This window comes from Typopeltis vanoorti, chromosome 13 (assembly GCF_054136105.1).
Source record: "Typopeltis vanoorti isolate ZY-2024b chromosome 13, IOZ_Tvanoo_1.0, whole genome shotgun sequence".
Classification (NCBI taxonomy): Eukaryota; Metazoa; Arthropoda; class Arachnida; order Uropygi; family Thelyphonidae; genus Typopeltis; species Typopeltis vanoorti.
Genome location: NC_143561.1, coordinates 86,436,349 through 86,462,647, shown reverse-complemented (window position 1 = coordinate 86,462,647; position 26,299 = coordinate 86,436,349). Strand labels below are relative to the sequence as shown.

The following is a 26,299-nucleotide window of genomic DNA, read 5'->3' as shown; positions in this document are numbered from 1 at the left end:
GAGTCCAAAGACTCATCACCGGAGACAATCTATCATGCCTCTCCTCGAACTCATTAAGAGATAAAGCACTCAACTGACTCTGGCAACCCATTCTACTCATTCACAACTCTGCAAGCAAAAAATCTAGTCCAATTAAATTGCAACACGTTTTTGGAAAAGTTACAAATTTCATAAGGCAGTAGTTAAAGAATTAATGTGCAGTGCTTGCAGAAACTATGCGGCGAGACATTTCAGTATGGAATATGTCCACCCCGAACTGCGATGCAGCTCTCACAACGTTGAATGCTTAACACTATGCTTAACACCATGTAATTCATGAGTTCTTGAGGCAAACTGGCCCGCTTCTCCTTCAGAGCAAGAATAAGGCTTTGTTTTCTGGACGGGAATTGGGAGCAGCAATGAGTCTCCCTATTGCGTCCCAAAGATGTTCTATGGGATTGAGATCCGGAGAGTGTGCTGACCACTCGATTCGATTAATATCCTCGGTCTCCAAAAGTATCTCCACTTCTCGTATACGATGTGGTATGGCACTGTCATTCATAAAAATGAATTCTTTGCCTACAGCACAAAAGGAACAGTCGAACATTATATTGAACAACTTCACTGCAATATCGTTCACCAGTCATACGCCGTTCTTCCAGCACTTGTGGCTCGGTGTATCCATTAAGCATAATGCCTCCCCCCACACCATGACCCCAGTATCTATCCCTTTCAAGAACATTCTCGCGATGGTACGCTGTACCACTTTCAAGTTAGATCAAGTATCATCTAGAATCACAGGCAAGACTAAAACGACTCATCTGTAAAGAGTACATTAGCCCAATTGGTGTCTTGTCCAATGTTTATGGATACACCACCACTGAAAACCTGCTCAACGATGAGCTGTGAATAAAGGGACGCAGACCACAGGCCTTTGGGCGTATAGGCCTACTTACCACAGTTTGTCGAGATATCCGTGTACCTGTGTTTGAATGGAGCCGACTTAAAAGATGACCTGCCGTGGTGCATCGATTACGTTTCGTCGCTGTTATAACCAAAAATCTGTCATCATGCTCAGTGGTAAAGGAACGGTGACCTCTTAGCAAACGACTGGAACACATTCCATTAATTTGAAACGCTTCTCAGAGCCTGGATACAACTGTGGGATTCCACACTATCTCTGGCGATATTAATTCTGCGGCCTTGAAACTTTCCAATAATTCTTCTCCGCGTGAAACCATCTAGATGATGTTTTTGAGACATCATAAGACATCCAAGTTTGCAACTTTATTCCTTCATGAAAAGAGCTTCCGTCAAACACAATTCGCTTAGTGCAGTTTTTTTTATCTTGTCAAGTGTTACCAAGTGATCACTTTGCGCGCGATTCGAAAATTTGAATGTGTATCTGCTTTCTTCTCGAAATCGTCAGTTATACAAATCACCATAAGCCGATTCATTGTGTGTGTGCATATATATAAAATACACAGACACACAAGACATTACGTCTTTTGTGTGTCTGTGTACGCACATTAAGAAAACAGACCGTTCCTGAGAAATGAGTCATGTGGTGCAGTTTGCGATATAAATCAGGCAGACAGGATTCCGAAGGTTCTGTTTTTTGTGTCTGATGCATCAGAATAGATAATAAAAGGCGTGACTTAAATGACTTTGAACGTGGTATGATTGTTTGCTTCAGACGAGCTGGTACCAGTATCTCACAAACATCTATTCTTCTGTGCTTTTCACGCACAACAGTGTTCGGGTGTACCAGGAGTGGTATAATAACCAGGCGACTTCAAGTCAACGGCAGTCCTTAAACATCTCATTTATGCGTGAGGCCAGAGAAGAATGACAAAGATTGTGAAACGCGATAAGAGGGTCACAACCAGTCAAATCACAGCTCGGTACCAGAGTGGTAGTACGAACATCATCTCGTAGAACACAGTTCGCCGCCCACTGTCACGGATGGAGTAAGGGCAGACGACCATCCCAGCTCCCACTGCTGTCAGCTAAGAACAAGAAGATGCGGCTTCAGTGGACACGTGATCAATACTGGACAGCTGAGAACTGGAAAAATGTCGCTTGGTCTGGAGAGTTCCGGTTGGTACTATGGTATGCTGATGGTAGAACCAGAATATGGCGGGAACATCAGGCCATGGAACCTTCCTGCCAAATAGCAAACCTTTGGCTGATGGCGCGGGAGGGTTATGATGTATTTTCTTGGCGCACGTTAAGTCCCCTGATACCAATTGAACACCAACTGAATGCCACAGACTATCTTAACATCATTGTTGATCGTACACCCATTCATGGCTGCAGTTTACTCAGTGTCAAAAGAGTGCTTCCAGAAAGACAATGCGCCATGCTACAAAGCGCGTAGCGTGTTAAAGTAATTCGAGGAACAGGCCAGCGAGTTTCCTTTATTTCAGTGGCCAACTCAGTCCCCAAACCTCAAACCAATAGAGCATCTGGGATGAGATGGAACACGCAGTTCACAGCAGCAACGTGCCACCATCCAATGTGCCACAATTGGACGATACCGTTGTGAGAGCGCTGATAAACATCCCAGAGGAACATTTTAGACAGTTAAATCAATGCCACAGACACGGGACATTCTTAAGGCAAAAGGGATCCAACTCATTAAATGCTGTTTCTAATAAAGTCGCCACTCAGTGTATATAGCGAAAAAATTTTCTAAATATTTAGTTTGTTAATCATTATTTTGAAACATCAAAAGCACATCGAAAAAGCAGTAAGAACGATTCATCGATCCTCCTAAAAGTGCTGAAGATTGGACCATCCCAAATGCTGTTTGAAATGGAACCTCCAGCATACACACTATCAAGCTAAAATTAAACTCATTACCATCAATTCTGAGGTAACGTCACTCAAAGTTTTCTGGATTCTAGGAGGTTCATAGAAGCAAATCTTCTAATGCCTTTTATTTTTTTTTTTCAAGAGGAACAGGAGGAGGTCTTTTATCTCTAACCTTTTGAAGATCGATGAGCAGCAACCAGTTTCCACTCTTTAGCAAATTACTGATGCGCCGACACTATTATTGAAGGCTTTCAAAGGAGAAATTATGGTAGCCAAGTATCGTAATCTTCTAGCTAATCCCTAACAAGTATATACATGTATATCACACACAGCGCAAGTTCTATGGTCGATTTTGAATCGAGTTAAAATCGTAGTTTCCGAGAGTAAACTCTACTTGCCTGCCGAAGAAAGTCCAAAGAAAGGTTCTTCTAGGGGACGACGAGCGTCTAACAAATGTTATTTCTTCAAGCAGTCTAGCGCTATAGAAGCAAATAACATTGCTACAGAGCCATCCAGTTTCCTATAATAAACAAAAAAAAAATATACACTACATACAATCAATTTATAGAGAGCATCAGCTCTTAGACTTCAACGACGGTCTATTGCAAGAATTATAGCGCAGACTGAAGAAAAAAATTCCCACGTATGACTCTTCAGTTTGCGGGGGAACAGAGAATTCCCCTGAGCACAGTTTATCTGGTAGCCTTACTGCAGTTTTTGAATACAAAATAAAAACGAGTGCATCTTCGTTCTGATAGAATTACTAGCAAAATCACAGCATTCTTGCAATCTGTATATTCTGAATCTTGAAGACTCGGTAATTCGTGTGGATTCTCAGACTGATTTATTTGATTTGAAGAACTGAGACTAGAAAATAAAGAACATTTCGGAACTTTCGTCGTTAACATTAGATTGCTTGACCATATTTTGCATCGGTACAAATCTTAAACATTTCCTTAAGCCATTCGCCAGTGAAATAGCATTTTGCAAGATGTAACGATTGCTTCACCCATTTACCAATTAGAAAGTCATGCGACGAACTGAGGCTCACCATTCAAAGCGCATGAACACGCAGCCTTTGTATGGAAAGAGCGTGTGCTACATATTGCAGAACTACGCATTCACGAACAGTGGCGGAAAGGAGGAAGCCCGAAAGGCAAATTCTCCAAAACTTGGATAGTATATGAAATGATCTTGAACAAATGGTCACTAAGAAATTCGCTGCCATTACTAGATTGTCATGCAACCCATTTTCGAACGCTATAAAAGGGGGGGGGGGGTCAAAATTAAAGGAAGTATATAAGCTTCTTTACACATCGAAGTTTCGGGGTTAAATTTTTTATTTAGAAATTGCCAAAGTAAATTAACAGCATCCTGTCCTGAGCTCAAGGCGATATTAGTAAATTCACTTATTTTGAATAAGATGCAATAAAATATTTTATATATTTAGTTGATCATTGTGTTATGGAAACAAGTCAGACAAGTGATCGGTTATCTACCTACCAAATTTCAGTTTAATTATTTCCTTATCACGACTATAAGAAATCATGGTTGTGAATTTCAGATAGTAATCCCCAATTTCGGTTCTACTTTATTTCGTGGCTCCCACCCACATTTATTTTTATTTATTTTATTTTTTTTTACATAATCCGGAAATACTAGAGACCAAACATGGAACTTCTTTCAAGCCATTTCAGGCCTCCAATAATCACTGGCCGATGAATTCATCTCCCACCTATTCATTACCTGAAATAATTTCATCACAACACACTGCATGCAGGTCACTTATAGTTGGCTCATTGAATGCTCTTGTCTGAAGGATGCAAAACCCTGCCACTTCCATGTTAGACCTAAAAAAGGATCTGAGTTCGATTCTGAGCACATTTCGCTTCATCCATCCGACTGTGTTACAGATTTATGTACTTTGGTATACTTAATTATACGACTTCCATGAATATTATTAAACTTAATATTTTCAAAAATATAAAAAGTTTTGTATTGAATTAGTTAACATAAGACTCAATTTTTCTCAACTATTTATGACTTGAGAAGAGGTCCTCGAATTTTCCATTATTATCACGAGACAAATGAATGTACTATTCCAAATTCAGCATTAAAAATCGTATAGTGAATTCTTTTTAGAGAATTATAACGCGCAGGGCCGAGCCATGCGGTTGTGCAGATTGTGCGCCGCACAAGGGCACTTGAAGATAGGGGCGCCATTTCACCAAAGGAAATAATTTAAAAAAATAAATTTTCTTATTCTTGAATTATATCGTTTGAAGTGAAACGTTATCAATATTACCACAGATTTTATTTCACAGAGTAAGCATCGACTCAGCAAATATTTTAGAAATATTCTCGATTGTTTATTATATTTTTAGTGGAAATTGTTAGTTTAAGACAGATCGTGAATTCATTCTTACGCTGTGCTTTGCCCAGTACCGTCGACAGGATGTAGCATAGAGGCAGCCTGCCTCAGCGCTGCTTAATAAGGGCGCTCGCTCAGGCGTATTACGGCAACAAGATATTTTACAAAAATACAGCGTTTAGTTAACAAATAAAAAGGCGCCATTTCCCATTGACAGTTAAATATCTACTTATATTTTATTAATAAAAAAATTACAGTCATACATCCTAAAACTAAACATTTTCGAACCCACTTATTAGATACTTAAGGAAACAACCCATAAAGTATCATACCATGTGAATTTCATAAACTTTTATAGTCTATATAAATATATATCTATTAAATTATATTATGCATGAATTCTCCTACTCAAACTGCGTGTTTCTATCTCCCCGAATTAGTTTTATCATGTCACTGGATAAGGTTCATAGACATTTGCAGACTAATATATACTGTATATATATATATTCCTCAACAAATAGTGCAATTACAGACAATTGGGAATATAAACACTAACTAATGAATGACATCTTCCCTCCAACAGAAACTGCTATATACAACAGGTGCAATATATGGTTTTGCTTGACACTACCCCCCCCGTCATAAACGTGTTAAAACTAAGAAATATATAGTGAATGCATTTAAGATATTATTAAATAATATCTTAAATGATGAAATCGGTTTAAGAGAATTAGCATTTCAATTCAATTGTCAGCTTGTTTTGTTTGGGTAGCTCTATCTTTTGTTAATACCGCACCAATCACATGCACTTCTTAATAGTGGCTTTTTCTCTATTATACTGGCCTACAATCGCGCACATCTTTCACTTCTCATTAGTAATTTGTCAAGGATTGTTCATTACGTATCTCCATGTAAGCATATTTATTATTCAAAACATCTGAAAAATCAAATTCTGTAATTAAAAAAAAATAGTCTTGGGCCATTCACCTTAAAAATAATAGTCGGTTAAGGGGTTAAAAAATAAGTTGAAGGGAAAATTTCAGAAATTATTTATTTTGGTGGACAACTTTTAATGATCTTATTTTAAACTCTAACCAAGTGTGTTAACCCTTAGATGTCGGGAAAAAAGCCAAAGAAGTTATCTGGTGCACAAAACAGGAAAAGACAATTGCAGCGAGTACAACTGGAACATAAACTGGCTGGATCGCTGAATAAATTTTTAACTTAAGGACCACATAAAAAACGAAGAACAGAAAGTTCTGACGAAGCAAGTACTCCGTGTAGCTCTACTCCAGAAAAAGAGAGGACACAAGGTAACTATGAAGACACAAATGTTACATGCGAAAATGAAACTGGACTGTCTACAGAAGTTGCAGCAGAAGAAATATTGGATTCCGATTCAGCGAAACACGAAACTTCAAATTTTAATGTTAATGATCCAGGTACTTGGCCGAATCATAACTACCAAAGTTAGCGATTGTTTAGTTGAGCATTGCCCGCGTCAAGTGGTCAAAGAATTTCCCAAAGATGAATCTGGCCGCAAGTTTTCCGATTCATACTATCATCGAACTTAGCAAATGGAGAAAAACTTTTACGAAGTTATTTAGTTTATTCAGAATCGCGAAATTCGGTTTTCTGTTATTATTGTAAAAGATTTGGTAGTCAAAATTCCCAACTTACTAATGAATACGGTTGTAACGATTGGCAACATTTGAGTCATATAATAAAAATACACGAGACAAGTTCCGCGCACATTAAAAACTGTTCAAAATACAGCGAACTTAAAATGTCGTTGATTAAGAAATGCATTATTGATTGCACACAACAAAGATTATACGAAACTGAGAAAAAATATTGGGCAATCTGTTATAGAACGGTTAATCTACATAATACAATATTTATCAAGACAGTGTATAGCTTTTAGAGGTTCTTCACAAAATCTTTTTGAAAATGATAACGGCAATTTTTTAAAGTTACTAGAAACTGTCGCTAAATTTTTGATTCGATAATGACAGAACACTTGAATCGCATCCAAACATCACAAAAAAGGAACACTGCTCATTATTTAGGTGATAAAATACAAAATGAAATCATCCGTATAATTTCTGAAGCTATAAAACAAAAAATTTTAGAAATGAGAAATATTATTCATTAATTCTCGACACTACTCCCGATATAAGCCACACAGAACAATTATCTATTGTTATTAGATTTGTTAATCAAAATAAAGATACAAATATAGCAGAAATTCATGAACATTTTTTGGGTTTTCAATCTGTAGAAGATACCACTGGGCAAGGACTATTTCAATTTATAAAAAATTATTTTAAATTATTGAATATTAACATTTTGGATTTACGCGGCCAAGCTTATGATAACGGTTCAAATATGCGAGCCAAACATAATGGACTGCAGAAAAAAATCCTTGAAATAAATTCAAGGGCTTTTTTTATTCCGTGTGCTGCTCATTCATTAAATTTGGTAGTTAATGATGCAGCTAAGATATCCTGTGAAACTAATTTTTTGTGGGGTAATACAGGAATTATATAATTATTTTTCAATATCTGTGAAACGTTGGGCTATATTAAAAAAACATGTTCGTGTTTTAAATTTGAAACCACTTTCTGCTACTAGGTGGGAAAGTAGAGTACAAGCAATAAAGCCACTTAAAAATAATATCAAGGAAATTTACCAGGCTCTTTTTGATATTACGGAAGATGAAACTAAAGATATCGATTCTCGAGTTCAGGCAGACAACTTAATTTCAAAGATTTATTCATTTAAATTTATTTGCTCTGTTCATGTTTGGTATGAAATCTTAAGTCTCGTAAATGTTGCAAGCAAAATAATGCAGAATCCGACATTTGATATAGGAAAAATTACAGAAAATCCTGATTATGTTATACAAGAATTAAATACTCGCCGAACAGACCAATATTTTGAAAATATTATTAGAACTGGCAAGCAATCTTAATATTGATCCTATTTTACCAGACATTCGCAAAAGAACAAAAACAAAAATGTTTGGTTACAAAGCATCAGATGAGACAATGCATGATCCTAAACAAAATTTTAAAATAATTTTTTTCTTTGCGATTTTAGACACGACAATAATTTCAGTCACGGAAAGATTCATACTCTTAAAACAACATAGCGAAGACTTTAAAGTTATAAGAGACATTAGCAAATTAAAAGATTGGAGCGATGAAGATTTAATGAAACATTGTAAAGGTTTGCACTTAAAATTGGGCGACAATCAAGATTCCGACAATCGCGATATTGAGAATTAAAAACTTTGCAATGTTTTATTAAAAAAGAGTCGGCTCCTCAGGATGTTTTAAATTATATATACGAAAATAAATTAACCGACACGTTACCGAATACTGCGATTGTGATGCGAATTTATTTAACATTGTCCGTAGCAACAGGGGAAAGAAGTTTTTCAAAACTGAAACTAATAAAAAATTATTTGCGGTCAACAATGTCTAGAGAGCGTCTAACGGATTTATCAGTTATATCAATTGAAAATATTATGGACTCATTAGACATTAAAGATATTATTAAAAATTTTGTGCCGGCCAGAGCAAGACGGATAAATATGTAAAATAAATCTATATTTATACTAATTGTTATATAGTTAAAAGCATGTATCCAAATTATCTTCGTTATGTAATATTTTTTTATATTAAAATAAAATTTTGTTTATATATATATATATATATATATATATATATATTCCGTTGTATTTATATATTAAGGAATAAACATTTTTGAAAATGTTTATTATTAAAAATTTCTTATTTATGAATTTCAGTGATTACAATGTTCTACTACTGTTAAATAAAATTTATTTTTATGTATGCGTATAAACTTTTTTGTACTTTTAACAAAGTAAAATTTTTCATGGAAACTTATTTTATGAGGGCGCTGAAAAACGTTTTGCACAAGGGCGCCTCCTACCCACGGCGCGGCACTGACGACGCGAGTTTTGTTTTAATCCCGAGAAATAAAGGGTAGTTGGTTGGCTAAATACAGATTACCTTATTCTTCCCCCCAACAAAAATATGATGCGTTTCGAAATTCTTATATAAACGGGAACCACGAAGTGTAACAGATGGCTTCAAATCAAGTTTTTCCTAGTCTTGACTCTCTTGAATGAATTATTACTTAGTTACGTCCCGGATTTTTCGTTCTTATTCGTTCGCAGGATATCCTTATCGCATTAAGACGATGTCGGATTTCCTTCTCTCATCTTTCCAGCTAATCAAAAGTCACGTGTCGTTCTTTATTGAAGGAGGTGCAAAAAAAAAAAAAAAAGCCTTATGAAATCAAAATAGTCTTTGCAAGAAAAATTTGTTACTCGGTTTATCTTTAAATGAGCGTATATAATACTGGCTTGAAATAAATGCTTCGTTCTTCAGCTACTTCAGTTTTTAGGTTTCGCTAATTCTACTGCCGCTCTATTTGGTGTCCTTCAACATTGTTTTGATTTGAAAGAAAAATTATTCACGTATTGAACCCAGTGATCTATACATATCCCAGGGAAATCAAGAAAACAGATCGTCCTTGATTAACTATGTTCCCATGGCTTGTTATAAAATCAGTTTTAACGTTAAATGATAAAATGATCTTCGGTAGTTGACCTAATGAAATTTATTCATTTCTGATTAACTGTATAAGTTTTTATTTATTGTAGACAAATTATAAGTATGCGAGATTTAATTAAGTACTTATAATTTAGCATTATTTATACAAAAAAGTTTATACAATTTGTATAAATACACGTTTTAATTTAAATACGTAGTTTTAAGACTCATTACATAAAGATATGAAAAAAATTAGGAAAAGGTAAACTGAAAAATAGTGTATGGACGCCAAGAAACGTAAATCAAATAATTTTATAATAAAATTGAATTATTTTAAAACCATAAATTAGCCTGGTTATTCGTTTTGTGCGTATAAGATATGTATTACATAAAGTCGATTTAATCAGGATATGTAGTTTCTTATAATTTTACAAGTGAGCATACCTTCCATCCTCTTGACCTTTAACAACAGTATTAAAAATGCCTGAGAACAGTGATTTAAAAATCAGATGAAGTTCAGATAAATGCTGAATATTCTAACATTTTCCAACAATAACTGTTCAAGAGCCTCAGTAGCGCACAAATCAAACTTGTATTGGTTTAGACGAGCCCTTTGATTCGAATCCCGTTTATTACGTAAGCAACCTTCATGAGACGTTTTCAATCAAACGGTGAGATAGTCTGCTTCATAGGGAGATGAGTTTTCCTCCCAGAAACTCAGGTTTCTCGTTCCTCAAAACAGGCAAACAGATCAGAGGAACACACGCAATTTACAGACATAAGACAAGCATTCAAACAAGAAACTTGCCCTGGAGCTGTAAGTCCTCAGAAAACTAACCCCCGACCTAAGTCGGTAAAAGATAGTATTTTGCTACCGGAGTAAGAACAGTCCGCTCTCTAAACATCATGGAAATCCTAATAGCTATATGTTACTTGTGAAGCGCACAATTTCAATTTCCATGAGTGAAGGAGAACTTTAGCCATTACATACAGTGTCACCACATGCTATCGCTTTCCGATTGGCATAAAAAAACTGTTCACATTACCAAACTCTTTGGGAAATTAAGTTTTATTTTAACTTGTATTAAATATTTAGAATCTGTTCATAAAGCAACACTAATAGTAAAAAAGAAACGCAATTATTTCAATATTATGCCCGCTCATCGATACAATTTCGTAAGAAATAAGTGGTGATAATACGAACAACCACCAAACACTTATAATAGAAGCGATTAATCATTTGATAAAAAATTAAGCTAAGTTCACTCAAACATATCTTTGAGCACATTAGATTTCCATCATTTTAAGCATTTCATTATATCCCATTTCATAATGAGGAGATAACAAATGAGTTTTGTATTTCAGGATGTGAAAACCAGAATTTACGGGAGTCAACTCACCTTCATTGAGAATCCCCTTAAAGACGGAATTCGAATCCGATCTTCGCAACCGAAGAGAAAATGTCGTGACATTCTTGCCTTTTGTGTTTTCTGATTGTTTTATCTAATTTATGAGTGAATAGTTTTCAGATATTTACTTTACTTCTCCTCAATGCCACGAGTCGAATGCCCGTTGGTGTCTAAATTCAGCTTCTGTCATTCCCTTCTGTCCATTGCCAAGTGGCTCAAATCTTTCCCCGTCTCTCCTTTACATCATCTACTCACTCGTCTTTCACAGTCTTCATTTTAAGTAGTCTATTGTACCGAAGATTAAGATTGGTTATCATTCTGTTGTCATCCATATGTATATATGTCAAAAAAAAAAGTTGTTCTCTTTTATTTTCTGAATTACATTCTCTTTCCAATTGAATTTTCTATATAATTCTTCATTCGTTACATTTTGAATCCATTTAATTCGTAGAATTTTGCTACAGTACGTTCTTTCAAATGACAATATTCGCCTCAGTCTAACCATTACCCATGCCTCACATCCATAGAGCTTTCATGAATATGGGAGTTTCCAGCACTCTTGCCTTGTGGGGTTTCAAAACATCCTCAGAACGGATGTTTTCGAAGTCTTTAGGTTGTAAATGAAGCCTGAAATGCCATCAGAATAACGTTTCGTCTCAAGTTCTTGGATTGGGTAATCCATAGTCAAACCACTGTAGTAATTAAGTGCTCTCGAGGTACGCACCTTTCGTGGGCGAGATTTTTTTAAAAATACAAATGGAAGTCAAAAGCACAGTAACATTAGTACATCTGCCACTGTACTGAGATTCGGCTGCTTACACCACTTTCACAAATCCCTCCATCATATTAAAGTAATAGCATAGAATCACGGCGTTTTTTCACGAATGTGACCGATTGACCATTTCGACCCGAGGCACAAAATTATAGCTTTTTCCTCACGTGCGGTAAAGAACGGAATTTTATGGAACTGATAGATATTGATCGTATAAAAACAGACTATGCTCTAGGCTGATAAACTCTGCCGTACTACAGCTACTCGAAAGAAAAACAGCGGCGAGTAATATGACGTTTCAAAAAGCAGAAGTCGGTTATTTCCTTTGTAAAACTTCAAAACTAGAAAAGTATCGGCCAGTTATCTTTTGGCTGCTTTCCAACATTCAATACTTAGAATTGGCAAAAGTAACTCTACCGCAACAGAATGAAACAACGTACTCGAGCGGTAGTTCAAGATTTCTACATATTTCTAAGTAATCGAAAATCAATTAGATATTATAATTCAACATTACTAAAATAATAAAAGGCTCGCTTTAAGATATTCAAGACCATAGATTAAGATTTTTTTTTCTTTGTGTACCAAGAATAAGAAGGAAGCCAAACCATTCAAAGTCATTTATTTCTGAAAAGTGATTGTAGTCTACCAGAAAAATGAAGCCAAACAGTAACGGACTTCAGTAGGAAACGATCTTTGAAATTTGACTTAAAAGGATCGAAAGGCCGCCCAATTCTGTTAAAGTGATATTCTAATCATATTCCCATTAAAAACGTGAGTGAGATCAAGGTGGCATGATAAGAATTTCACTTAGCGGCCACTTCCAACTGTGATCAAAAAAGCATTTGTTCCCGAATAGCCTATCATTACAGAAGCTACTTCATGTGTGGAGGAGGTCATTTCCTCGTCAGCACATAGATATATTCATTTATAAAGAACTGTCAAATGTTACAGCGTAATAGATAAAAGGTTAACAAGTTGATGCGCAAACCATGTACGCGATTACTACGTTTATTCAATAAACGTAATCAAGTTTTTTGTTTTGTTTTTTGTGGCTATCCTAACAAGAATACATGATTTTATACATTCACATTTCTCCACCAATCGTATGTTTCTACTGTATATTTTCACAAGCTGTTAGATAAAATTAATTCATTGTCTCCACATGTATATTAAGACTCAGAAAGAATGGGAAAAAAACTATTTTTAGTCTACCAACAATTGCTATACAAAAAACGATTTTCGTGATTTCCACTTTCTCCCTATAAAGATATATAGTATTATCTTAGCATAAAAGACTTAAAACCGGTGTAAGTATCACGATTCCACGCTCTACTGCTAGGAAGAACATGAGTAATGCTTTAAGTGAGCACACGTATGAATACACAATGCGCATGGCGTGATGTACTCATTTGCTTTAAATCAGTGATGCTGCTAGTCCGGCACTATAACTTACAGACTCTTCAAGGACAACTGGTTTCCGTGAATAATCAACATATGGTCAATTAAGACAACTCACGGTTTTGCACAAAAAAACTTATTTCAAATAGCCATAATTCACTTAAAGGAAATCAATTCTGAACAATGCATTTCGATAATGAATTTTTAAATTTAGTTTTCTAATCAGGAGTTGCCATGAAATGGAAACAGGCCAAATAGCGAATGCGAGTTTTTATGTTGACATTTAGGCTGTTTCAGTATTTTTTCACTGATTTAATGACTATTCAAAAACTAAGCAAGAAAAACGAAGTTTTCCGATTTTCGGGCTTATTCTCTTTTCAAAAAAAAAAAATAAAAAATAAAATAAATAAATAAATAAATAAAATAAAAAATATATATATAATGAATTTTTTAACTTGGGGATACTGTATATTAGGGTTACCAAGTAATTTTATAAGCTTGGTTATTTAACTCCTAATCCCAAGTATGCAAACAAATTAAATTCGCGCCTGAAACATAGTTCAAGTCTAAAGACGGTACGACACCAGGGCAACTCATTGTAAAGGTGGATAAAGCTCTGTCTGATCACTATTCTTAGTATTTTCCCATAATGTAAAGCACATTTCACTAAAAGATGTATACTGCAATACATTATGGGTGGGGTCACTACCCAGACCGGTTTCAACCTTTTTTGAGGTGTCCTCAGTGAGTAGCTAGACCCTAAATACCAAGGTTTTAGTAATACAGAGCCTTATCAACTTTACCTATAGAAGTTGCTACAAGGTGTTTTAATTTTTAATAAGAATCTCTGGAGAAAATATAGATGTAATGAATTTTTTAACTTGATAAGGCTTTGTATTACTAAACCTTGGTGTTTAGGGTCTAGCTACTCACTGAGGAGACCTCAAAAAACGTTGAAACCGGTCTGGGTAGTGACCCCACCCATAATGTATTGCAGTATACATCTTTTAGTGAGATGTGCTTTACATTATGGGAAAATACTAAGAATAGTGATCACAGCTTTATCCACCTTTACAATGAGTTGCCCTGATGTTGTACCATCTTTAGACTTGAACTATGTTTCAGGCGCAAACTTAATTGTTTGCATACTTGGGATTAGGAGTTAAATAACCAAGCTTATAAAATTACTTGGTAACCCTAACACACACATACAACAGACGATGAATCTTCTGATTATAAGCTGATTTCACATTCTTAAAAGTAACTTTGGTTACAATTCAGGGTCATAACGTTAATGAAGACCAGTAGTTTTTTTTTTTTTTTTTACGTTCAATAAAAAAATATCCACAGTTCTACTATATTATGTGTTAATACACCATAAAAATAAGTTTGCGCGAAGGCGGTTCCGCTGCAAACGTTCATCTTATATTTACTTGCAAGTTGAACTTACAAAGTGTTCATTTTCAAAATATTGTTGAATGTATTATAAAGAATTAGCTGAATTGAGTTTTTAATGAAAATAGATTCTCTTCAGAAACTTGACCGTGAGGTTGGCGTATTCACTTTCCAGCCAACAGGCTGCATATTGGAATCCCACTGTGGTACGATGTTTTTGAAAACGTATAGGTGGGAGTTAATTATCTCCCAGTGAGGCACTATCCCACTTACTGGAGACCTAAAGTGGCTTGAAAAAGTTCAATGTTTGATTTAGAGCAGGATTTCAGGTTTATCTGACCCTTACTCTCGGTACTAAAAAAACAGAATTCTTACAGAAAAATTATACTAATGGATTTTTACAACACTTCAAGGTTAATGAAAATATATAGAATGATAACAGAGACTAACTGGATGTAAAAAACAGGTGTTTACAAAAAGAAACCAATCTTAACGCGTATTTTTAAAACGGTGATCTGAAGTACACAAAAAATGTCAGTTGTTCATAATATTCTCAGATTTAATGTTGAAGGTGGGGAGAAAGGTCAAAAATATTTTTAAATATCCCTTTCTGTGAAGGATTTGGACTAAAATTCAAACAGTGCTTGCCAAGTTTTTTCCAAACTGTGGGTCGCGCTTTAGGTATGTTGTTAACATTCAATCATACAATTTACGGCACGACCACAGTGCAATATACATTACTTGCAACATCTCTTCAATCAATAGTTACGTAATTTTCCGTTTGCCAGATATCGTACAAACTAGAAAACGAATTTAAATTCTAAATTAATTCCTGTTAAGTCGCAAACATTCTTTCCAACGTAGTTTAAATTTAAATAAAATTAATGCAAACCGCTGTTTCATAAATATTATTCATGCAGATAAAATTTTAGCTACTAATTAAGCATGTTTCATTTGCTATTTTAAACGTAGTTGTATCAACGATTGTTCTACTAATGAGCATTAGCTCCACGTCAGTTTTAAATTTGGATTACAGCGAATTGAGAAATTGCTAAAAAAAAGCAAGCCCAAATAGTAATAACAAATGATTTGCACTTCGAGTTATAGTTCTGTTCAAGCTTGGACCCACACGTATGATGCAGGCTTTCGACACCAGATCAGACGGAACAGAACAGTTGATCCTTACTCCCGTACTTAGGTCTATTGCGAGTGTTCTTCTGATCGGCTTGCCTGTTTTGTGTGTGTGGGGGGGGGGGGAAATCCCTCCACCGCAGTATAAGACCGACTAACTTACTTTCAAAAATGAAAAGCCCTGAAAAAGGTTCTTTGCGTCCTTTACGGGATTCGATCGCAACGGTTTCGAACTAAAGGATATCGTGGAGACGGACTAAGATGCGGAGTCTCTGCCGAGTCATGATATTGCGACGTATTCATTTTATGCATTAATCTTCGTTACTTGGATGTGTTAATGTCCTAAAAGTAACTATATTATCTAACATTAATTCTTCATAAAGCTTTAGTTAATGAAAAGAAGCACAATGAAAATGATTTGAGATGGGAGAACCGCTACATCAAGCTAAGATCCAACTGTCCAAGGGAAAGTACTATCCATCCCCTCTTAAGTGAATAGCGCGAAAAATACAATCTGCGATGACACTGTTTCCATATGAGTGTTCAGGTGATAAAAATTATCGTAATTACAGTGAAACGTTGGTCTGACAGCAAAGTCGCCGATGCGTGTTACTCGACTAGAAACGAGTAAACCATAGTAGCGGAAAACGACCGCAGTGTAGTGTAGCGTAGTAATCCGAGCGTAAGGAATTCTTAACAGCAAAACGCTATTTGATATGGAGATCAACTCTTTAATTCTGAAGATGCTTAAAGCTTAACCATTTTCTATATTCTACACGATATCTGGCTTCTGAGTCAAGTGCAGAAATTGGTGACAAATCGCCCTCATGTATTATGAGGTCTTCCGCTGAGCATATAAAACAGCTGCTCTTTAAAGCTCGTAAGAATAAGGTTTTAAAGATTGCGCATATGAAGTAGAATGCTATTTACATAGAAAAGGAAACTCAGTTTGCGTGTATAGAATACCTAGTAATTTTTGAAATTTATAATAGACAATATTACCGAGAGCAAGTTTACCCTCCTCCTAAAATTTAACTTCAGTACGACACTACTAAACATGAGGTACCTTCAGTTATTTCTCTTCTAAAATGGCACACTTTTTGAGTGATTGCCTGGGTTATCAAGTTGAGTATTCTAGAATGCTTTTAATCCAGAGGCCGCCTACCATTTAAACTTATCTGTTGCTTCTCGTTCATATTCAATATCGCATTGCTTTTAGAACGCATACTTCAAAGAATAAACATTAGCCCTTCAGTGAGTGAGTAAACAAAAGGGGGAACAAAGTCTAACTATACACTAAAAACGACTTAATCGATTAACCTATATCTTATCTACTGGGAACAAGTAAAGCCGCATTTGTTAGTAGGATGTTATACAATGTACGAACATGATTTTAAAAACATTTGATCAAAACTAAGATAAGGAAAAACCACTTCATGATTCCAAAAACGTCCAAAATGAAGATGATATACAATGCCGAATACTACGGAAGTTTACGAAAACCTAATAACTGGAAATTTTAACTTTTTGCAGTATGCTCCACATGACAGCATTCGCAATATATTAATTTCATTTAACGCCACCTGTAAACAAAATATCTGTTCACACATTAATGTGACACCAGATTGCTATGGGAAGTAAAGGAGCCTGTCTTCCAGTTATGTTAATGTTGGTTTATTTCATCGTCGAAATCGTTGTTATCGTTAATAAGAACATATTTTTATAATTTTTTTGTATTGTTTATAACTTGAATTGTTTTTGTTACAAAATGAAGCCGAAGTTAGAAATTTTGAGATGTGTAATATGTTACTTTTTTCCTTCGATATATTTAGGGGAGTTTCAGCATTATTGTGTCTATGGATTTTTTTTTATATTATTTTTGCTAAAGTTTATAATTTTGTATTTTTCTTTCCAGAATCCGAGAACTCTGCTTTAGAAACCAAACAATGAATTCAAGCCTCCAATAAGCAAGGCTGTGTTCTCACACCGGGCGATGAAATTCATCTCCCATCTAAAATCAATCACAAACATCCATGCGAATCCGCGACCTGTTGGTTGGAGAGCAGATATTCTAACCACTCAGTCAATGGACTCACTGTTAGCAATAGAAATATTACAGAAATTTAACTGAAAGTTTACTGCATAGGACATTATTAATATGGGATTCTTAATAAGAGTAGCCCGACGTCACTGTTTACTGAGGACTTGAGACTGAGCAAAAAAACAACTCACGTGCCGTATAGGTGGCCAAGAATTACAAATGCACTTCAAAATCATGCTACTCTTCATTTTATAGCTCTCACAAAATAATAACGTTTAAGATTAATTACAATATTTTGTTGTTGGTAGAAGATGACAAAGCATCTAGTTTACATCCTGGCAGCATTACTCAAGAACTAGATTATAAATCCCGAAACATTCAAGTCGTTTTAATTACGTAGTTGCCGACTAGAGATACTATCACTACTTATCATATACGAGGATGGTCTGAAATGTTCTCGGCTTAACAATGAAAAAACTAATTAATAACTTAAAAATTATTTTTTTGAACATAATATCCCTTAAGGCTAATACATTTATTCTGGCGATGCTCCAGCGCCTTATCCCGACCCCCGTAGAGGTTCTCAGTAAGATCTGCAAAATACACCTCTACACCTGCAATCACGTCTTGATTCGAAGAAAAACGCTGAACTAAAAAACTGAACAAAACTAAAACTCTGCCCAGCGAGGCAGAGTTTTAGTTTTGGGAAGAGATTGAAGTCAGAGGGGACAAAATCTGGGGAATAGGGTGGATGTTCCAACAATTCATTGTGCAATCACTATTTTCCTATTTCCCAAACACCTTTGTGGGCAGGTGCATTGCCATGATGAAAGATGATTTTTCTTCTTCTGCAAACCGGGTTTTTTCTCACGATTCTTTTTCGTCTAGTCTGCTTAAAAGATCGGAATAATATTCCCCGGTGATTGTTTTACCCTTTTCAAGATAATAATAAACAAAATGCCTTTAGCATCCCAAAACACCGATGCCATGACTTTTCCTGCTGATGGAACCGACTTTGTTTTCTTTGGCGCTGAACAACTGGCTTCTGTCCACTGTTTTGACTGCTGTTTGTATTCTGGTGTGTAATGGTGAATCCAAGTCTCATCCATAGTAATAAATCGACGCACAAAATCAGTTTTATTCTTGTTAAAACACTCCACGCACTCTTCAGAGATTTTTCATGCGAGTGCGTTTTTGATCTGCTGTGAGCAAGCGTAGCACCCATCTTGAGCAAAGCGTTTTCATTTGCAATTCATTCAAAATATATCCTACACGTTCTTTTGAAATGCCTATATTCTCAGCAATTTTACGCACTTTGACTTGCCGGTCATCCAATAGGATATCATGCACTCGATTAATGATTTCTGGTGGTGGTGTTACACTTCTTGGATGTCCTTCGCGTGGATCATCTTCGAGGCTGGTACGGCCACGTTTACACTCGGCAACCCATTTCTTAACTGTCGAAAACGAATTATATGAACTTCGAATGAATTTCTTTTGGGGTTAAACCTTCTTTTACAAAGAATTTTCTAACCGCACGATACTCAATTTCAAGAGATACAGACAACACTTTTGCTTCAGACAGCTGTATAAAACAAACTACTTGATAGAATGACTTGCAATTTAAAAAAAAATCCTGCCGATAGTGTTGCCATCTATGGTAGAGGCCGAACTTTTCAGATCACCCTCATAAACCAATCTTTACATACCCGATATTGAAGCTTATCCAAATATGACCGGGTTCCTCGGGATAAGCTTTGGCAAATAGTACAGGAGTATGGAGTGGATGGCCAACTGTAAGCAGCCATCAAGTCCCTTTATGAATGCGAGTTTTGTGTCAGAGTAAACAGCACAATGTCTGAACCTTTCACAGTCTCCGTTGGTCTCCACAAAGGGTGTGTTCTGTCATCCTTCCTTTTCATAATATTTATGGACTGAATTGACAGGCACAGCCGAAACAGTGAGTGTGTCAGAATTGGAAGATGTAGCATTGGACGTCTGCTTTTTGCAGATGACCCAGTTCTGCTTAGCTCTTCCACAGATGACCTCCAGCGGAGCCTTAATAGGTTTGTAGCTGTTTGTGCAGAAGCCGAGATGAAGATCAGTGTGGCCAAAACGGAAACATTTGTGGTCTCAAGACAACCATCCCAGTGCACTCTACATGTGAGTGTAGTCCCGCTGAGGCAGGTGGTGAAGTTTAAATACCTTGGAGCCATATTCACGAGTGATGAAAAGTGGGACGTAGAGCTAGATACTCTAATCGGCTCAGCAAGCGCAATATTGCGGGAGCTTGGCCGTTCGGTAGTATTAAAGCGGGAGTTAAGCCAGAAGGCAAAGCTGGCTGTCTTCAATACAATTTATGTCCCCATCCTCACCTATGGTGTCATGAGAGCTGGGTAATTACCGAAAGAATACGGACACGAATCCAAGCGGCTGAAATGAGGTTCCTTCGAGGGGTTGCGGGGCTAACAAGACTCAGAAGCTCTGCACGGGAAACCCTCAATACTCAACCACCGCTTCTCCGTGTTGAGAGATCACAGTTACGATGGTACGGCACACCTGGTCAGAATGCCACAAGAGAGGCTCCCCCAGCAGGCCCTCTTTACCAAGCCAGAGGGTGGGAAGCCACGTGGAAGGTCGACTCGCTGGATAGATGATATCCAAAACCTTGGGTGGACACGTCTAGGCGGTCCCCACCAGAACACCTGAGCTTGGTGGTGGAGGATCGTGACCATTGGAAGTCCGTCTTGCTGCTGCTTTCCCCACAACCCAATTAGGAAATGGGGGCCTTGAAGATGGAAAGTTATAGCATTCAACATTGGTTAGTAATCGAAATCGCTTTCCTGTAATATCCCTACCATTGTCACTATTCTATGCCGCCGCAAATGATATATTTCGACACTTCAATCCGATCCTGTCGTAGCGCAAAGTGCAATAAGTGAGATGTTCCACTAGCAGCGAAAGTATTAAGTTACTCAAATTGACAGCGTTACCACCAACATCAGTTAATGAGCATGAAACTGCTCCGCGCTTCAACGGAATATAGAAATACATCGCCTATATCCCAGATGATAATTTAAGAAAATGCATGAAATAGCGGAGTTCGAAAAAACAAGTGGCGTGACAATAAAAATTCACATATCGATCGCCAGAGTTCTTTAATCATTCATTCACTTCCCCATATATATTAAATGTTTTTTTTTTCACCATCTGCTTTTGCTGCTGATTTGCGGTAAAACTTGCAGTGCTGAAACATCCCAAGCGTTGAGATTCAACTAGTACCTCAAAACACTGATCGCCATACATTCAATGGGATGAAAGCAACTTAGTCACCTTTAATCCTTCCGAAACACTCTTATGGACTTTTTCTTGCAAACATAAAATAATCGTATTTTTATTTAAAGAATGGGTGTTAGTTTAATGTTAGTAAGTGTAAAGTTATGCACTTTGGAGTGATGATATTTCCAGCGGCATATTATATTAGCGGGATTATGCTACAAGAAACTGAGGAGGCAAGGGATCTTTGGCGTATTGGTGGATAGGAATTCGAAGTTCAAAGGTCACATGGCAAAGGTTGTAAATACAACTCAGAGGGTAATTGCGATGTTGAAGCGAACCGTTGACATCTAAGGAAGTCATTTTGCCGTGACAAAATTTTGCGGCTATGACAAATCATGGAATTTTATTTTAATGCATCTTTTTTGAACAACACTTACCTCTAGTCTTTCTTGGCATAAACACAACTTCCGTGGCTTCCAAAAAATTAGTATAATTCTTCGTTATGCTATTACTACTCGCCGATTCAGCTATTTATATAAATCCCGAATGTGGGCAACCTTAGACCAGCGTTGGGCATATGGGAAGGTGCACCAAAAGTGGAGAGGGCATATGGGAAGGTGCACCAAAAATGCCATCCAAAACAGGATGTTTTAGCTTACTAATCACTTTCAAAGACTCATTCCAACTACTGTCTCAGATGATTTGTTTCTGCAGATACTTCCATGAGCTGTTGAATTACCATCCATCAAACCCATCTCAGGTAAGCCTAAAATAACATGAGAAAAAGAAACCTAACGGCCATTTACAGTTTAATTACTATTCAATCTATCGGTTCTTTGAAAACCTTCTCCATGATGTATTTCTCCAAGGATTACAACCTCGCGATCTTCAAAAAATTGCGTGTGTGTGTGTGTAAAGTGGTAATTCTCTTATCCTCTGAGGGGAATATCTCCAAGCAGCTATGACAAATCATGGAATTTTATTTAGCATCTTTTGAAATTAAGTGCTTTATGCTTTAAATTGTAGTAATATCTAAGAGTGAACATTGATATTTTTGTCGACGTATAAAAAAACCGAATGCCCTAATTTAATTCAGTTGATACTCATAACCAGTTTGTGAAGATCTACTGCTGAGTACCACCAAATCCTTCGTTAAGGAGAAAGTGGTATTTAGCATAAAGAACGTGATCGTCTTTCTCTGAAGGAAAAAAAAAATGGCTAATCTTCGGGAACTACAGACTTAAAATCTAGGACGTAGGTATATACCAGAAAAATGCTTCAAAAACGAATTTCAGCAGTTCCTAACCTTAATCTGTTATTCTAACCTTAATCTGTTAGAATAACAGACGAGTATAACACCAGTTTTCTCTCTTTCATCAATAACCTTTGCATCAGAATAAGAAGACGCCAATCAAAAAATTTTTAATTTCGCTCGGTAGGTAGCATTTATGCCACAGAAATCTTGTAATTAATCTAAAAATCACATTATCTTCAAGATAATGTGTATAACAAAAACTAGAAAGCATATATATAAATAAACGAAGTGAACTGACTAAAAAAAGGTTCGCATAGTTAACTACATCAGCTTTAGTTTCCTAAACAGTTATTCATATTATTCCTATCGACTTGGTTATGAAGCTTACAGAAAATTGTGCAATGTTTATTTACAGCAATGGTCTGTCAAATGTGTTCAAGTAGTTCGCAAGAGTACGAACTACCACCTCTAATCTTATCTGTGAAAAAGTGCTATGAAATTTCTCTTCAAAGTAGGGATTCGAGTCCAGGTCCATAATTCTATGCAGGGGAGCATGTTAAAATATAAAACGATCTAGAGTAAACCCACCTTGTAATCTTCCAGTAATCAGCACATGTAGTAAGTCTAAGACCCCCCCCCCCCCTAATCTCTCTACCAGGAACTTCAACTCAGAAGGATAAGGGAGAAAGGTTCATCCGAGATAGAGTTTTCTAGATGCTATGGTCAACTGAAAAACTAGCTATCAGCATATAAAAAAAAGAAATGAACTTAGCTTGAAGTGGCATGTGAACAGTACAATGAAAGACAAATTTCGGTTTTCAAGGAAAGCCTTTCTTAGTGTGAACCGTGTAATTTTCCTGGAGCCGCCGAAGAATTTTTATTAGTCAATTAAAAAAAAAAATCTTATTTGTAATTTTTCAGATATAGTTTAGAATATAATATATTGATGATCGAGATTGAAGATAATTAAAATTCACATCATTCGTTTAATTTCAATATAGTATGCATAATAATTTGTTTGCCACATGCTATATATCTCTAGCTCGGAACCTGACATGTATAATGTCTGAAAGAAATTAGTGCCATTCTGTGAATTAATATATTTTGTACTTCTTTATGCAAACTTAATTGCTATAATGCTTTTACTTGAATAAACAAGTACTTTATAAAAAGGTCTCACTTTTTGTTTTAATTCATAATACGACGGGGTGTGCTGAAAAGTTGTGATAATGAAAAATTGGCCATGAAGGAATTTGTAATGTCTTCTTATATAAAATAAAAAAAAATTACAATTTGATTAAATACGGGAGTTCTTTTTTTCAATTATATCAGTTGCTTTGATATCATTTTTGTTCTGGATGTTTATCAGAATTTTCAGCCCCCCCCTCGTATATCCCATTTTTATTCTAATATTCCATTGAAAAATTTTAAGGTTGCGTATGGCATATTCTACAATTTTGTCCTTAGGGATGGCAAGGCTCACCTCTAAGGGTAAAATATGACCTATCGGTAAAAAGATGGGGATATAGGGTACTAGTTCGCCGCTGAGTTGCATACTATGTCCAAGTAAGCCGCGTCTAGAAAAGTTTGAGAAATACTGTTCTAGAAGGCAACGGTGAATAACAAGTAAAGGAGACAGCTGCAATGGATCTCAACTACTGCAGTTATTTTTATACCCGGTTTCAAAAATTTCTGACGCCGCTTAACTTGAAGTGGAAATAACTGCTGTTCTATTGTTTGACCATGTTAAACGAAAGTAAAAGTGGAAAACTTCTAAGACCGTAAATGGAGTTCAAGTTGTAAGTGCTGGTTTTAAAACATTTCAAGCCACTCACGTAATAGCAGCATCTAGATAACAGAAAAGAAAACGCCAACAACAAAACTGTTTCTCGATCAGTAAAACAGGAGAAACAAAATTGACTATGCTGGCAAAAATCTGCTAGCGAAACATTTCTTGCCATGATCATCATCTTATAGAAAGAGTGAAAAAAAAAAAAAAATCCATACGTGCAGGAGCACTTTTTTTTCTTTCCTATTTCGTAATGACATTTTCCCTATGCAGGCACAGATGCTTCTTGTATGACGAAGTAGTTACCATTTCACAGATGAAAGAACCATCCGTGTCAGTTAAGAGAATGATTTTCTATTACTAAGTTATCAATTCTGTTCGTTGTCAAAATGATCTGAAGTATGAATTACAGAGATGGTCGCAAATGTATAACCAGCATCTTGATAAAAACATTTTCAACTAAGTTCGTCATTTTCCGTATGACGTACGAGTATGTTTCGTCCAAAAATGGATACTATGTTACAGGATGGGGGAACGGAAGCGACAAGGCTATGAGAACCACGTGCCAAGTAACTTCGGTGATATTCGGCAGCAACTCAGTAAGAAAGGAAGGAAGAAATCCTAAACAGTATTCATGGGTTATTTTTAAAATGTTTTGCACCCTTGATAACCGCTTGTTATGGATATTGAGCTGAACAATGCATCAAAAAATCCAATAGAACTGTCTACCTGCTTAACCAAAATTAAAACATACATTTAAAAACGGGACGCCACCAAATTGTATTCAGTATTACGTATACAGTAGCACCATTTTAAAAGTATCTCTAAAAATAACAAATATCTATGATGTATTTCATTTCGCTTGTACAATAAATTACCCGAAAAGCATGCACACTTTTTTTTTGAAAGTAGGGTTCACATTTTGCGTTTAAAATATGTTAAAAATCCTTACCGTTACAAAACAATGCAGGAGCCACCACTTTAAGACGTACTAGCTGTTTCATCCCACTTTTATACACGAAGAAAGACCAAACGATGACACAAGCAAAGAAACTACATAGTCAAGGTATCCCAACGCAAGTTTAACGAGGCACGGCACTTGTTCCACTAATCTAAGAATAAACTGCTACAAAACGTTAGCTCCTTCGAGACTACGATGCAGCTGTTTCGACTTTCGAATATTTATGAGCATACACTAGTGACGGCGAAATGCAAGACGGCATCTGGAAATGAGGACACTGTCATTCTCTTCGTGAAGGTAGGAAGGAATCTTGCATCATTCAGCTGCCACGACGGCATGATTTGTTTTCCCTCACTAGCACACACTAATTTCCGCATACACGTAGTAACAAACAGCACAGGAAGTATATCCAAAATCGCACTGGGTCACTTTATAAATACCTCATCCTTTCTTACTACGATTGATACTAGCGCCATCTACATCATTCAGTTTCATAAAGGAAATTTTACGTTTTGTGACTTGTCTTACCTTGCGTGAAGACCAATAAATTGTTAGAGAATTAGGATTTATTTAAATAGGTAAAATTTTAAAATCAAACGACGCACTAAATTGAACATGTAATAGTATGCAATGACGACCTAAGCCTACGGGATAATTTTCTGCTGGAAAATGTCCTTCCTTCGGTGCACACTCCAGAACAAAAGTAATCACGCGTCAGCGAGGACGTATCCTCCGAGAAAATCCGTTCATTACAGACAGCCGGATGGTGCGTCACTTTCTCGAGACTGCTGGCAAAGTGAAGTTGTGAGCGAGTAGCTAATTATGAACACACACACACACACACACCACATAACTACGGAAACGACATCCCTTGCGTGTGTGCGCGCGAACAAATGAGATTTCAGTAACTGTGAATAAGTCCTTTGAAATACGATTACCGAAATATTAATCTAAATTTAAAGCGAACTGCTAAACCCTTTGTCTTTCTGCACTGCGACATATCACAAATTTTCCAACAGACGATTCTAGCAGAAAGCATAAAGCAATTTATTTCTCAACCCTCGGTGTCGTAAAATCCGAGTAATGACAGCCCAAACAGACGTGAATGAATAAGAG

General features: G+C 36.3%; 1 protein-coding gene across 4 annotated transcripts in view; it reads right to left on the bottom strand.

The window, feature by feature from the left end:
- Positions 1–26,299, bottom strand: part of Mctp (multiple C2 domain and transmembrane region protein) — a 642,744-nt gene that overhangs the window by 402,154 nt on the left and 214,291 nt on the right. For 2 of the 4 annotated variants that reach the window (XM_090402329.1, XM_090402330.1), the window contains exon 1: positions 25,175–25,431. The exons of the other annotated variants lie outside the window; for them this stretch is intronic. In XM_090402329.1, the coding sequence (XP_090258455.1) occupies positions 25,175–25,226 (52 nt within the window). In that variant the 5' untranslated portion in view covers positions 25,227–25,431. Of the gene's footprint in view, positions 1–25,174; positions 25,432–26,299 lie in introns of those variants that run through there. 4 annotated transcript variants of the gene reach the window in all.